Genomic DNA, 15,311 nt, shown 5'->3' on the forward strand with positions numbered 1-15,311 from the left:
CGCCAGCAGAGCTCCGATAGGCAAGCAGTCGTTCGCAATCACAGTCACACCTATAAACAATTAAAAATAATTTGGTATTTTATACTACAGTAAAGTCTCATTATATTGATAGCGGTTATATCGATAGTACTGCTTATTACGATACTATTTCTATGAACGCAAGGAGAAAATTTACATGCCGCAGGATCGGATATATCGATAGTCCGGTTATATCGATATTTTTTCCAACTCACGAGAATATCGATATAACGAGACTTTACTGTACTACTACTACTAATAATAATAATATCAAAGTAAAAGCCAGCTTTATTGTCAAATATGCTAATATGCTGGACATACAGCACAGATGAAATTACAGTACTCTCGGACCCAGCATGCAAGGCACTTATATATTTTTATTATGTTTGTTAAAGTCATGTTATTTCATTTGTAAGCGCCTTTCAAAACTCTGAAGGTCACTTTACAGTCACAGGCTTAGTTTTTCTGTGGGTGAGCAGCGGCAGCCATACGCGCCAGTGTTCACTCAACCCGAAAGTAACTCAAATAGATAAAAAGCTATCTTGCTAGCTAATAGATAGGTAATAGCTAGATTGATTGATAGATAGCCAGCTAGATTTTAAATAGAGAGATTATGTTTATATAATTATATTATTGTTAATTATATACTCATTTGAACCTATTTGATTTTGCTTTGATTTAGAATTTTTTTTTTAATGAATTTATCTATGTTCATATGAACACGCTAAGCATAAATGTGTGGGGGAAAAAAGTCCACGCATGTGGGGACAAGATGGCTGCAGTGTAATGAACTGTTTAAAAAGCTCATCCATTCATAAATACATTTTCTCACTGTTTCAGAATCAGAATCAGAATACCTTTATTCGTCCTGCAATGGGGAAATTTGCAGTCCACAGCAGCAATTGAAGAGGGATGGGGTTGAGGTGGGAGTGAAAGGATAGAAAACAAGATATTCTAAGCATAACAAAATAAAAATGTCAACTTTAACTCATTCACTGCCATTCCCAAACTTGTTCGGGAATTGAAAATATGACAGAGCGCCATTCCTGAATTAGTTTGGGTTTTGTTTTAGTTTTTTCTTGCTTGGGTGACGATAAAGCGCTAGCCACACCTCTGGCAATGTTTTTTTTTCCTTTCCATAAGGAGGCTGCATTTCCTTTTTTTCCATGTTAGCACTTTGTTCCAGCTTCAGCTGTTGTTAAAGCGCTCGATAAACCAATATGTGTGTATTGCATTGTATTTTGGACAGCCACCCCCATTTCAAACTCATATAACTCCAGACCCATATAACCCATATAGGAATTAACTTTTTTTTCTGATGAAAGAAGAGAGTCTAAGGTTTCTTACGCTGCATTGAATGTTTATGTAGTCCTAAAACTCAATATTCCGTGGGTCAATGACAAAAACAAAAATTTTTGCACACAATACAATACAATACATTACATCTTGATTTCTATAGAATGAGTTAAAGAAGCACAAATGCATCCCAGCTGATCTCTGCCATAGCACAGCATGAAAGCAGAAGCTTAAAATTTGGAAGGCCGAAACTTTGCATCGGAACAGTCACTCTCAATTGAAAAATTAAAACATACTCCAATACTACATACACACTGATACCAGCAATGGAGGCCGCTGCTTTGTGAATGTTGGCACCAACGTTTCCAATTTTGGAAATCATTTCCATGAGAAAAATGTTTTTGTTTTTTTTAACTGGAGTTTTTAGAGGTCAGTGGATGATTAGGAGGGAGTGGATGAAATAACACAGAGTGACTCTCACGGTTTAACCCCCGGTGGTCATGATATTCTTTGGTCCCACCTCTTCCTCTCTCCACACCCATCTTTTCCTCTTCCTGTCCCTGCGATGGGAGTCATGCACTTCCTCCAGCCTCCCCCCACCCCCTTGTTAGAGGTGTATCGAAGCCGGGAACAATCAATGGTGGAAATGGGCAAGTGCTCCTTTCGGGAATTGACGTTTATGTGGTCAGTCGGAACAATCACACCGGGAAAAAAAAAGTGTTCTTACAACAATTTACAAGAATTTTCGTAAGCATCATTGTTGAACTTGTAAATTGCCTATTAAAGGACAACCAACATCTCCGGACAAGTTGTGTCCATAATTTGTTAAATCACTTCAAATGACTTCTACTGAGCGCATTTTACAAAGATTCCACGGCATATAGCTATATTTTACGTTTTAAGACTCCCGCTGAATATTCAGGTAGTCTTATTTTCGAGTCGATGACGATTCCTGATGTGACGTCACGTCAGGAACGCCCCTGACCGAGAAAGCAACACACAATGCATTTTGGGTACTTTGTTTGGTCTGAAAACATCGTGTTGATCCGTCTTGATGGCGAAATTAGAAGGAAAAACACATAAATAACGCAATGTTGAATCGTTGTGTGTTGCACAAACACTACCAATTGCGGTGACACTATACAGAAGTTGACACAAATTCCCAGCAGACAAATCAGCCCATTTCCAACGGAGCTTGGGCGCCATATTGTGCATTTTCTGCAGTGACGTGCAGTCAGTGGAGGCAGGTGAGGCAGTGCCTCACCTGTCATCATGGAAAGCTGTCATGGAAATATCAAATGAAAAAATAAATTAAACAGTTAGATGTATTTAGTGATTTGTACTTTAAAGTTCTTGTCCATTTAACTTCACCGTTTTAGGATTTTTTTCAAAATCGCTGAATTTACCGTTCAAATACTAAGTAGAGACGAGCGGTGACGTCATTGATGACGTCAGTGCCTCACCAGCCATGAACCTCACCGCACGTCACTGATTTTCTGGGACGCTACATTGGAGTCCAGATGGCTCTAACTGATACGGAAGGACTTCTTTAATCGATTGCAAACAGTTATGCTTTGCTCTTCAGAACTATTTGAATCATATTCATAACTGAATGAAGAACAAGAAAGCATCTTCTCCGAATCTAAGTATCCTGGCGTGACGCCACGAACAAGGGGGCTGGACCTTCTGAAACTCGCCATTTCTGAGGTCATTTTGTAGCAGTTTTATTGGTGTATTTCATTTGACTGAAAATATCAACCAGTTTTGGGTATTTTAGATGCTCGAAAACGTTTTTCTGATGTCAGTTAGGAAACAAAAAATGGTGTCACTTGTCCTTTAAGTTTTGACATAGGTCTGACCGCCTATTCTGCGTTATTCTCGCCAAAATCGATACGCAGCCACTCATATTTTTTCTAGCCTGCAGCATTTCAAACATGTCAATTAAACAGAAAAGGCCGCTGTCATCTCTGTTGGCTTTCCGTCACCCCCCCCCCCCCCCTCCAAATCTACTTGAAAGTCCTCCTCTTTCTTTCTTGGTAAGCAGCGCAAACCACATCAGTGTGTGTGTGGCCCACTAATTGCATTTTACACGGAGTCAGCCCAGATGATGAAAGCTCAACTTTATGCTTTGGTGTCACTTTTAATATATAAAGCAGATGTGTGTTTAATGGCCGAACCCATCAGCAATTGTATAGGAGAGTCGAGCGCCGACTGGGAGCCCGCCAGCATCTAAGCTAAATCTACTTACTGTAAACATTGCTGTTGGTTTTCATTGCGCTAAAGTGGATTTTTTTTTCATACTGGAAGTATTGTGGTGGTAGACCTTCGTGCAGATGTCAACGGTTCGATTCACCGCCAGTGGTCTCAGACCCAGCTGCTGTCGGTCCAAAGTCCAGATAAAAAAAAAAAAAATGAATGGATTTCCTGCTTCTGATGATGCTGTTTCATTGAAGAAGTAAATCCAATTACTACCGCCATTTGCTTGAATCAGTACTCTTTCCACATGTGCTTGAATATAAGCATTCACTCAAAATTTGAAGAGTTCAAATCACCCTACAAAATCTCATTTTTTGGTGGATTTGGTCTAATTATTTTTTGTTGACTGTTAAATCTGATAAGTTTTTAAAGATAATATAAATGAAACATCTTCTGTGTAAGCTTTCAGTCGTACAGTAGTGGTCCATCGATGAAAAGGTTTCTTTAACTGTCATCTGTACTTCTTTAAAGGCGTCGGACGTTTCACTTCTCATCCGAAAAGCTTTGTCAGCAAACTAGCTTTACCGGCACAATTTTTGTTCGCTGACGAAGCTTTTCGGATGAGGAGCGAAACGTACAGGTTAAAGAAACCTTTTCATCGATATAAATAAAGGAATTAAAAAGTCAGTTTGGAAAAATAATCAAATCTTCCCTTGAAAAGGTCTTGAAAAACAGACAAGGCCAAACATAATCCAAGAACAACAAAATGTCAAATATGATGCTTTATGAATAATAATAATAATAAAATAAAAATAATAAATTTAATTTCTAAGCGCCTTTCAAAACTCTCAAGGACACTTTATAGTCACGGGATAAGAACTTGCTGTATCCTCTTTGTGACATCAAGCGGTTCTAGATGAAAGAGGAGATGATCAAAGCATCCTTTTCAGCAGTGGATCAAGGACGCCATGGTGGAATGTGCACATCCACTACAAGCTAAATGTAGATGAACAAATGAATAACAGGCGCAACTATGTTGAGAATGCAAGTGACAAATACTTATGCTTGACCCAAATATGTGCGCAAGCTGCGTTGAACTCAGCGAGAACTCTTTAAAACGGACCGAGGCAAAATATATATATATATATAGATAGCTGTTGCTATATTAGAAAAATAGATGTTGGTCAGATTATGGTTTTTCATTTGCAATTTAGAAATATGCTCCAATGAATGTATTTTATTTCGATCAGTTTTGCATACTTTGGCAATTTAGTTAAATAATAATAATAATAATACATTTATATTACAAGCGACTTTCTGAACACACAAGGACACTTTACAATAATAACAATACATAAAACAATACAATCATGAATAAAACAATAACTAATAAAACAGCAGATTAAACTAGACCATGAAAGCAAGTTTAAACAGGTGGGTTTTGAGGTGAGATTTCAAAGTAGGAAGAGAGTCAATGTTACGGATGTTGGGTAGAAGTGAGTTCCAGAGTTTGGGATGTGAGCGGCTGAAAGCTCTGCACCCCGTCGCGGTGAGACGGGCAGAGGGCATATAGAGGTGGAGTGAGGATCTGAGGGCCTCAGAGGGAACGGAGATTTGAAGTAGGTCAGACAGATTGGGGGGGGGGGGGGGGGCAAGGTTATGGATGGCTTTAAATGTAAACAAGAGTATCTTGAAATCAATACGAAATTTAACAGGGAGCCAATGGAGCTGCTGGAGGACAGGAGTGATGTGGTGAAAGGAGGGGGTTTTATGAAGTTTATGGAGACATTTTTGATTGACCCCGAAAAGAAGTGAGTTACAATAATCGATACGGGAGGTGACGAGACTGTGGTGTGAGGGGTGAGAGAGGGACGGAGACGAAATCGGGCCTATCAATTTTAAATTTTGGCCCCCTTTTCAGACACTATTTCCCAGATGCATCCCTGAATTAAGGTGTGGCTGATAAATACAACAAAATAGTATTCTATGACCTGCATGAAAACTGATATTTTCTAATCATAATAATAAACGCAAATTACGACATGACGACGACTAACGCAGTGTTTCCAGGCGTCGTATTTGTTTCAAGGACCGTGTCGATTTGGCCGCAAGTGGTCACGACGGGAGCTTCCGGCTAATTGGGTCATGCGTTCGATCCCATCTCGGGATTAAGAATGCTGGGATATCAGCAGCCGCACAGCTGATGGCAAACACGGCCACATTACATGCATCTTTAGCAGAGAGCAGCGATAAGCAATAAAATGGCCGCTCAATTGTAGCACGGCCAATGTCTTTTCTGTGAGTGCCATAATGTGTGTGCGCGTGTATATTTTTATGTTTGATTGATATGGCTTTCTCATATGGTGCGTTACCTCAATTTACAACTTTAATTTCTTCTACGAGTTAGATTAATTTTGTATTTCGTGAATGACATTCAAGATGCTAGATGATTTTAATGTGTTTGCCTGCTTTTTTTTAGCTAACAAACTTATTTAACAATAACAATAATACATTCAATTTACAAGCGCCTTTCAAAACACCCAATGGCACGTTACAATTGAAAAAACAATAAACACCAGAACAATAAAACCATAAATAAAATGATGATTAAACTAAACTGTGTAGCGCTGATTTTATTTAGCTAGCTAGCTAGCGTGTTAGGTAGGTAGCTTACACAAAAAGTACTCAACCAGCAATTTGTTATCTAGTTGGCTAGTAAAGTGACATGATGATCTCTGTTGCCTCAGTCGTACGGTTTTCTCAAACAAAGAGTAGCATTTTAGCCAGTTTTTTTTTCTATTTTCCTTGTAGCAGTTTTCCCACGACCTATTCAGATATTTGTGGTCAAACAGAACAAACATGGAATAGGTAGGGCGGAGAAGCCCATATTGATATACAGTGATACCTCAGCTTACGAACGCTTTAGCTCACGAACTTTTCACCTTACGAACATTAAATTCGTCTTGGCATACAAACTAGTTTTCGGTGGATGAACCAAACCACACAGCGCCACGGTGGCTGGCGGACTAGTGGAGTACTTTTGCAATTATGGGACCGAAAAAGACCCTACCACAGGCTAGTGTTAAGCCGAAGAGGCCACAAAAGAAAATTACCGTAGAGCAGAAGAAGGAGATCGTCGAAAACCCCGAACGTGGTGTGCCTTTGTGTGACTTAGCGTCACAGTACCAGTATGCTAAGTCGACCATTGCTACGTGTGGCTAAGGGCGTTTCTGTGTTGTCTAAGCAACGGTTTCAGGCAATAGAAGAGGTCGAAAAATGTATCTTGATTTGGATTAACAAAAAGCAGCTAGCACGGGGCCGCGTGAGTGAGGGACCCTCACTGAGGGTATTATCACCGAGAAAGCACGGCATCTTCACTCAGATATCATCAAGAGGCAACTACATCAAAGACTATCACAAAGGTAAATAAAACAACTTTATTATACTGTACTGTTTACTTCTTTAATTACAATCCAATAACACGTTTATTATGCATAAAATAAGGTATCTTTCGTGTCGTTTTATGGCTTATTTAGTAGGAAATTATGTTTTATGCGGACCTGGGAACGGATTATTCTCATCTTTAATTATTTCTTATGGGAAATAAATGTTTGGCAGACAAACTTTTTGCCTTACACACACTTTCTGGGAACCAATGAAGTTCATAAACTGAGGTATCACTGTATTCAAAAACGAGATACATTTCAGTGTTCAACAACTCATAGTTTGCAAATCATTTCACACTCATTTGTTAACATATTCCGCCTCACTCAACTTGTTGGCTTCACCTATTGATGTTACATAAGACAAGCTCCCCCCGGTTAACCCACTTCCACTGCATTTTGATTTGGTTCAGAACACACACACACAAACACACGAACATACGAGCGCGGCTTGGCGGGTGCCCTGAGAGGGCTCACTGCCTTTCAAAGAGCTCTTCGCCTACCATCCTTTTGATGCTGGCTGGCCAGCACAAATGTTATTCTTTGATATGAATTTGTCCTCATTCTCCGCACTGTGAGGAGAAAATGCATCAGCCAAACCCGCACACCAAAAACCACATTGGTCCGAGTCCTTCATTCTCAGAAGGGAGGCCCACAAAGCAGTTGTCTCGAGTGTTACATATATAGCGCTTTAACAACAGCTTAACCTGAAGCAGTACTATCGATATAACGAGACTTTACTGTGTGTGTGTGTGCGTGTGCGTGTGTGTGTGTGTGTGTGTGTGTGTGTGTGTGTGTGTGTGTGTGTGTGTGTGTGTGTGTGTGTGTGTGTGTGTGTGTGTGTGTGTGTGTGTGTGTGTGTGTGTGTGTGTGTGTGTGTGTGTGTGTGTGTGTGTGTGTGTGATATATAGTGATATATATGTATATATATATATATATATATATATATATATATATATATATATATATATATATATATATATATATATATACAGTAAAGTCTCGTTATATCGATATATATATATATATATATATATTTATTTTCATCGCTGAATACAGTTGGATTGATAAAAGCACAACGTGCACGGTAAGCTAGCTGTCTGCATTTCCACTTGTGTTAGCGTTTTGTTTTAATAATTTCAAATAATGTATGGCATACTACAATTTTTATACAGGAATTGTGATCATTTACAAGGGCAGCTATTCACCAAGGTTGACAGATAGGAGCCCTTAAAATACACACAGTACAAATAATTCAAATAAAAAAGTGGATTTGCATAAGGTTATGTGACGTGTGTGTTTGAACGAACATAGTAAAAAAATATATCAGTGATAAAATGCATGGAATGAGGCTTTTGCGTCGGCATGACGACAAAGTTGAATGGTGATTCCCCCACTGAGGTTCGTACTGGAATCCAGGCCTCAGCTGCAAGGTTTGAAAGCAGCACTTTCCAAGGAATGCTGCGTGGATGTGTCGAATGTGTGTGTGTGTGTGTGTGTGTGTGCGTGTGCGTGTGCGTGTGCGTGTGTGTGTGTGTGTGTGTGTGTGTGTGTGTGTGTGTGTGTGTGTGTGTGTGTAACATTCCAGGCACTGTTAGAGGTATGTGAATTACGTCTTCCCGAGCTGGGAATGTGAAAAATCCAACGCTGCCAAAAGACCACTTTTGTTTACCGACACAGTGCTGCCAAGGGGCTTGAGCATGTATGTGTGTGCGTGTGTGGGGATGCGTGCACGTCACATGTTGATGCCACCTCCTGATAATAAAGGCTTCAGTCATGCTTGTAATTACAGTGGAACCCTCTGAAGTCGAACACAAAAGGATCCTCCATTTTGCTGGGGTTTCGAAACACATGTTTAAAATATAGTCTTTTTAGTTTGTGCGCTAGCACAAACTAAAAATAAGCCCAAAAAAAAGTCATAGGAGTGTGATCTGAGTGTTGTGTTTTTTTTGTTTGTTTCTTAAAAGACGACAGACACCATTTTTTTGTTTCCTAACTGACACCAGAAAAACGTTTTAGAGCATCTAAAATACCCAAAATAGGCAGGCTGATATTTTTAGTCAAATGAAAAACACCACTAAAAATGAATTAAAGTGTCCCAAAACTACTTCAAAATGACAAGGATCAACACAAAGCTTTCAGACCAAACAAAGTACCCAAAATGCATTGTGTGTTGCTTTCTCGGTCAGTGACAATACCTACCATGACGTCATGGTAGGCATCGTCACTAACTCAAAAACAAGACTTCCTGAATATTCAGCGCGAGTCTATATATAACGTAAAATATAGCTATATGCGGTAGAAATTTGTAAAATACGCTCAATAGAAGTCATTTGAAGTGATTTTACAAATTATGGACAAAACTTGTCCGCAGGCGTCGGTTGTCCTTTAAAGCTGTTGTTAGCGCTATATACAGTAAATCGTGATGTATTATATTGTTTGGAGAGGGAGAATCTCAAATTTTGGAGAAATAGCTAACTTTTTCTTTGTAAGATATGACAGCTAAGATGAAGATAGAATTCCAAGTAAACAAGTTGGGATAATACTTGGCTTGATGGTTTGTTTACACGTAATCACAAAAGAGGAGCGAGACTTTGTTTATTATTTTAAGACGTAGACCAATTACACAACTTCTCAATTCATGAATGGAGGGGTTCAAACACCAAATTTAAGTTTGAATGCAGCTATTTATCTATCTAGCTATCCACCTAGCTAGCTATCTAATTAGCTAGCTAGTTAAACTCCCACTAGCTAGCTAGTTAACCACTAGCTATCTAGTTAGCTAGCTAGTTAAACTCCCACTAGCTAGCTAGTTAACCACTAGCTAGCTCGTTAGCTATGTAGTTAACCCCGTGCTAGCTAGCTAGCTAGCTATACTCTATATACTGTATTCCTAATATGCATCGTGTTGTGTTTTACAGATTTGGGATATGAGCGATGACGAGAGCATTTAAGCAACCAAAAATCTTCAGAGAATTGGAATGTTGCAAGCTATCATGTCTGTTTGAGCCACGATCACTCAACTCGGAAGACCCGTGACGAGGTGGAAAGACCAAAACACTCATCTTCCAACAAGTGTTTTTATTTTTATTTTCACTTTGGATGCATATTGTCATGTATTATGAGTGAATCTATGATATTTACACTTTTTTTTTTTGCAAAACATTATGTGGAGTCATCAGTAACCAATATGTTAATCCAGGGGTGTCAAACATATGGCCCACGGGCCCGAATCTGCCCCCAAGCAGGTTTATTCAGGCCCGCAGGATAATTTAAAAGTGGAAACAAATGCACAAACGATTTTAATCAAGTGCAATTTGAGGATTGTCCACTAGGATGCTGTTTCGATCAACGTAGAAGAAAACAGCGGTGTTTTTTTTTTCAACCGCGATTTTAACACCATCATTAGCCAAAATGAAAGACTCATCACAGCAAAAAAAAAATATGACTGCAGCAATCCATAAAGTTGGAAGAATTGCTCGCGGGTCTGAGGAAACAGCAGTCAACTTTCATCCAGAACCGAGAAGTCAGTGAAGCAGCAGTAAAAGCCAGCTATCTAATTACTAGCCAAATAGCATTAGCGTCAAAGCCGTATTCCGACGGTGACTTTGTTAAACGATGCATGTTGAAGGCAGCTGAACTTGTATGTCCCGACAAGCCACACGCTAATGCTAATACTGACAAGGAATACCTTCGCAGAATACACCAAAACTCATGAAAGACGTAATATTTAGCTTATTTGCAGCATGTATGTTATCATTTCGACCGAGGTCATATGTAGCCCACCATGTCAAATGAGTTTGACACCCCTGTGTCAATCAATCACGGCATTATTTTTATGTGTGATATAACAAATACAGTAAAGTCTCGTTATATCGATATTCTCGGGAGTCCGAAAAAATATCGATATAACCGGACTATCGATATATCCGACCCTGCGCGCATGTAATTTTCTCCTTGCATTCATAGAAATAGTATCGTAATAAGCGGTACTATCGATATAACCGATATCGATATAACGAGACTTTACTGTATTGCAATTTCTGTATTCATTCCCCATTTGTAAAATGTCTTGAATTGAATGTCATTTAATTGTGCTAAGTTTAATCAGTGTGAACGGAACTAAATATTGGAGCAAAACTTATGTGTTGAGGTGTTTTTTTTTTGTTCAAAGGGAACATCACATGGACAAAGTAGCACACAGTCAATCAGGCAGTGATTTAAAAGCACTTTATTGTTCATCGAGGCTACTTTACGTACAAATAAAAAGGGTGGCCTGCCAAAACCTTTTCAGTAGGAGACAGAGCCACAAACCGTTTTTTTTTTTTTTTTTTGCTTTACATTTGAGGGTGATCCGAGCACTAGGTACTTGCTATTGAACAAAGAGGGGGTGGGCAAACCCCAAAATATGTGATTGGTCACCGCATCGCCCACTTTGTTAAAAAAATGCATTTGTTTGACAAATGATTGGGGGGTAGGGAAGGGTACTTGGATGATTGCAAAGTCACCGGACTTTCTTGAGCCAAGCGTTTGTTTTACTTTCTTAAATATTTACCGAATGTAGCGATTGTCACTGACAGTCCAGTGGTTTTTCATTTCTTTTTTTTTTTTGTGTGTTCCTGCACTTGAACCTTTTTCCAAGACAACAAAAAAAGATCAACTTTTTCAACATGAAGAAAAAAAGGATTATATGACAGGAAGAAAAAAACACCAATTAAATAGCTACATATCATTAACAAATTATTGTTCCTTGAAAAATACGATTTGTTTTCTCTGTACATCCGTTACGCACAGCGTAGTGATGGTCTTATGATTTTTTTTTAAAAGTCAACTTTCTTACAGTGTGTGTGTTGTAGCAGACAGGCAGCTAAAACGAGAGCGTGGCTGTGAAATAGGTTACGCAAAGCGTTAATATTACGTTTCAGAGTGAACAGAAGCTCAGCTTCTACAAACAATGGCCGCCATTTTAGTTGTAGTCCTCTTTATGTCATGCATGAAGAATGGAACGTGTGACAGGCGCTCCACGTTGGGAACATTTCTACAAAGTGGCCCAGTTCAGTATGGAAGCCTTTCTCAAATGTCATCAGAAAAGAGAAATGACGAGAGCAATGGGAAGGAGAAGCCATTTTGTGTTCTTCCTGTTCCCAAACATCAACCAATCAATGGACTGCTTTGTAACTCCGCCCCTAGTGTTACTGTACACACAAAAATCAAAACATTGGACTGCTTCAAACCCTTATTTGACACCCAAATTCTTACAAAACTGCCGTTATTTTAAAATAAGCCTGATTTCGAACCCAAAGTTAAATGAAAGTAACCAAGAAACAAAACTGTTGCTTAAACCCCAAAAGCTGGCCAGCAACTGTAGCTAAGGCTTGAAATCCTACTTTGAGAGGCTGTTTGGAATTTGAATTATTGCTTGATGCTTTTCCCACGACTGAGTTTACATCCCATTTTAAAACCCAATCTTAATTTGAAATCCCAAATTCAACACCTTAACCAAGGCTAAAATCTAAATTGATCAAATGAGATAATCCAAAAAGTACCGTATTTTCTGCAATATAAGGCGCACTTTCAACAAATGACATATTTAAAAGCTTTTCCATACATCAGGTGCACCGCATAATAATAATAATAATAATACATTAAATTTATAAGTGCCTTTCAAAACTCTCAAGGTCACTTTAAAGTCACAGGATCACTTTTTTCTGTGGGTGAGCAGCGGCAGCCAAACGCGCTAGCGTTCACTCAACCCGGAAGTAACTCAAAAAGATAGAAAGTGAGTTAGCTAGCTAGTGTGCCTTACAGTGCAGACAATATGGTAGTTTCTAACGAATACTCAAGACTTAATACCGTACCAAATGAACCGTGCTGCTTGGCAAGCGCTTTACAAGTATGGCATGTTCCAAAGATGCATGCAGAAGCACCCACTGATGGCACAACATTAGCGCTCACGTTTTTCAGTTTTGTTTAGCAGAGCCTGTCCGCTAGCTCGAGATATTTGCTAGCACACAATAAAAAGAAGAAAAGAAAACCAAGAAAAACACACAGTATAGTAACATCAACGATTTAACAACATGGAGTACAACTGATCCAGCAGTGAGTGTATATTGTCTAACGCGTGTTACGAAATAACATCCAGGAAAAGAAAAAGGCTAATTAAAAAATGTTGAAATGCTAACTAATAGATACCAGCTATTCAAAATAAAAACACATGCATTTGTTAAAAACATTTGTTTGCCCTTTCAAACTTGACTGAGTCGAATTGAAGAGCTTTTTTTTTTTTTTAAGGCGCCGTCACATCTGACATCATCAGCTTTTCGTTCTTTACGGTTAGCTTTAGCGCGTCATCGTCTTTCGCTCGTTTGAGGGAAGCAAACGAGCCGGGAGAAACCCAGACACTTTCACACTGCTTTGTTTGCACCGGCACTTACACTTAGGAGAGGCTTGAAGACCAAAAGTGAAACCTCGTCTTGGAAACACGAACCATGAAATCAGCCCCCCCCCCCCCCCCCCCCCCCAAAAAAAAAATAACAATAATAAAAAAAAATCCCAAACCAGAATTGTAATCTCTATCTGAAATGTTGAACCTTATCAGTGCGTTGAAATCCTAACTTGGAGTTTTAGCAGTGGCATCATGAAACTAAACAAAGACCAGATTTAACATCTAATCTTTAATGTAAAAAAAGAATTTGGAAGTATGACTACAATTTAAAAAAAAATCCACACACAGTCTTGAACCGAGAACTGTAACTGAAATTAAACAAATACTAAAACAATACAAATTATTGTTAAAGAGCCAAACGTTCTTCCATGTCTTTAAAGCACAACCGACACCATTTTTTTTGTTTCCTAACTGACATCAGAAAAACGTTTTTATAGCATCTAAAATACCCAAAACACGCAGACTGATGCAAATGCAAAACACCAATCAAAATGAGTTAAAGTGCAGAACAGAAAATGCACAAGATGGCACACAAGATGTCGCCCAAGCTCCATTGGAAATGGGCTGATTTGTCTGCTGGGAATTTGTGTCAACTAGTATCAAATAGTAGTCTTGGTGCAACACACAACGATTCACCATCGCGTTATTTATGTGTTTTCCTTCTAATTTCGCCATCAACAAGGATCAACACGAAGTTTTCAGACCAAATAAAGTACCCAAAATGCATTGTTTGTTGCTTTTTTTGGTCAAGGGCGTGCGTTCCTGACGTGACGTCAGGTCAGGCATCGTCATCAAATCGAAACCAAGACTTCCTGAATATTCAGTGCGAGTCTTAAAACGTAAAATATAGCTACATGTGGAATCTTTGTAAAATGCGCTCAGTAGAAGTCATTTGAAGTGATTTTACTAATTATGGACACAACTTGTCCAGAGGCGTCGGTTGTCCTTTAAATGCACATTGATTATTCATTTGCTGTTCTTTTTAGGTCTCATAAGACAAACACCTGTATATTAAGCTACCATATTTCTTATTCATGAATAAATTAAACGAATGGCCAATCAATCACAATTTTGAATGTCAAATTTGAAACCCTATTCTAGGCCCAGAGCCCTATCCAAAGGGCATGTGTCAAAGGTCACACCTGTATTGTAGCTCTTCCATCAAACATGTCATTTGGGATCTTTTAGAGCGGCCGGCGAGGCTTTGACGCGCAGTGTGAAAGGGGCTCGAGGTTTCGTTGGGATCGTATTTGTGTCTTTTAGATAGACAAAAAACAAATATATTTAAACCAAAAAATAAAAATAAAACAACTGCAAGAAAAAAACAGTTTTTATGTACAAATGACACAAGGCTCGATTGGGCGCCGCGTTCAAGTTCCTCATCAGTTCCTTATTGCTCCTCAGCGGTGGTGTATTTGTGTTAAGCAGACCAGCAGGCTAAGTTGTCGGGGACCAGTCACTTTTGGAAATCCCCTTCTCGCCCGCTTCAAGACACCAGAGAAGGGGAGTGGTTGTGGTTGATCATGCGGCTGTCGGGCGACGAGTTAGGACTGCTGGCGGACGACGACGGGTTGCTTTTGTTCTTGATCTGCAGCCAGGTCTCGCCCAGCGCCTTGGCAAAGTGGTCGTCCACCGAGCCGGTGATGGATACGGAGTTGGTGGCCGGCGCCGTCGCTTCGGGCTCCTTGTAGTTTTTGCCCAGGCTGCGGCGGAAGTGCTCTTCGATGACGGGGTCGCACGCCGTGTTAGCTGTGAGGGAGGTGCAAACCAAAACTACATGTCAGCCTTTCAAAGCCATAAGTACTTTTATTTGATTTTATTTTGTAAATTGTGCTAATACAGTGATACCTTGGCTGACGAACTTAATTGGTTCCCAGAAAGTGTGTGTAAGGTGAAAAGTGTGTATTCCAAAC

At 39.4% G+C, this 15,311-nt stretch overlaps 2 protein-coding genes across 4 annotated transcripts in view; one reads left to right on the plus strand and one right to left on the minus strand.

The window, feature by feature from the left end:
* Positions 1-13,461, plus strand: part of atg7 (ATG7 autophagy related 7 homolog (S. cerevisiae)) — a 48,167-nt gene extending 34,706 nt beyond the window's left edge. For both annotated transcript variants that reach the window (XM_089009392.1, XM_089009393.1), the window contains exon 19: positions 9,875-13,461. In XM_089009392.1, the coding sequence (XP_088865518.1) occupies positions 9,875-9,907 (33 nt within the window). In that variant the 3' untranslated portion in view covers positions 9,908-13,461. The remainder of the gene's footprint in view (positions 1-9,874) is intronic.
* The window catches only part of vgll4b (vestigial-like family member 4b), a 34,382-nt gene continuing 32,528 nt past the window's right edge, over positions 13,458-15,311 (minus strand). For both annotated transcript variants that reach the window (XM_089009398.1, XM_089009397.1), the window contains one exon: positions 13,458-15,147. In XM_089009398.1, coding sequence (XP_088865524.1) covers positions 14,885-15,147 — 263 coding nt within the window. In that variant the 3' untranslated portion in view covers positions 13,458-14,884. The remainder of the gene's footprint in view (positions 15,148-15,311) is intronic.

This window comes from Hippocampus bargibanti, linkage group LG12 (genome assembly GCF_051943395.1).
Source record: "Hippocampus bargibanti isolate YZ-2025 linkage group LG12, ASM5194339v1, whole genome shotgun sequence".
NCBI lineage: Eukaryota > Metazoa > Chordata > Actinopteri > Syngnathiformes > Syngnathidae > Hippocampus > Hippocampus bargibanti.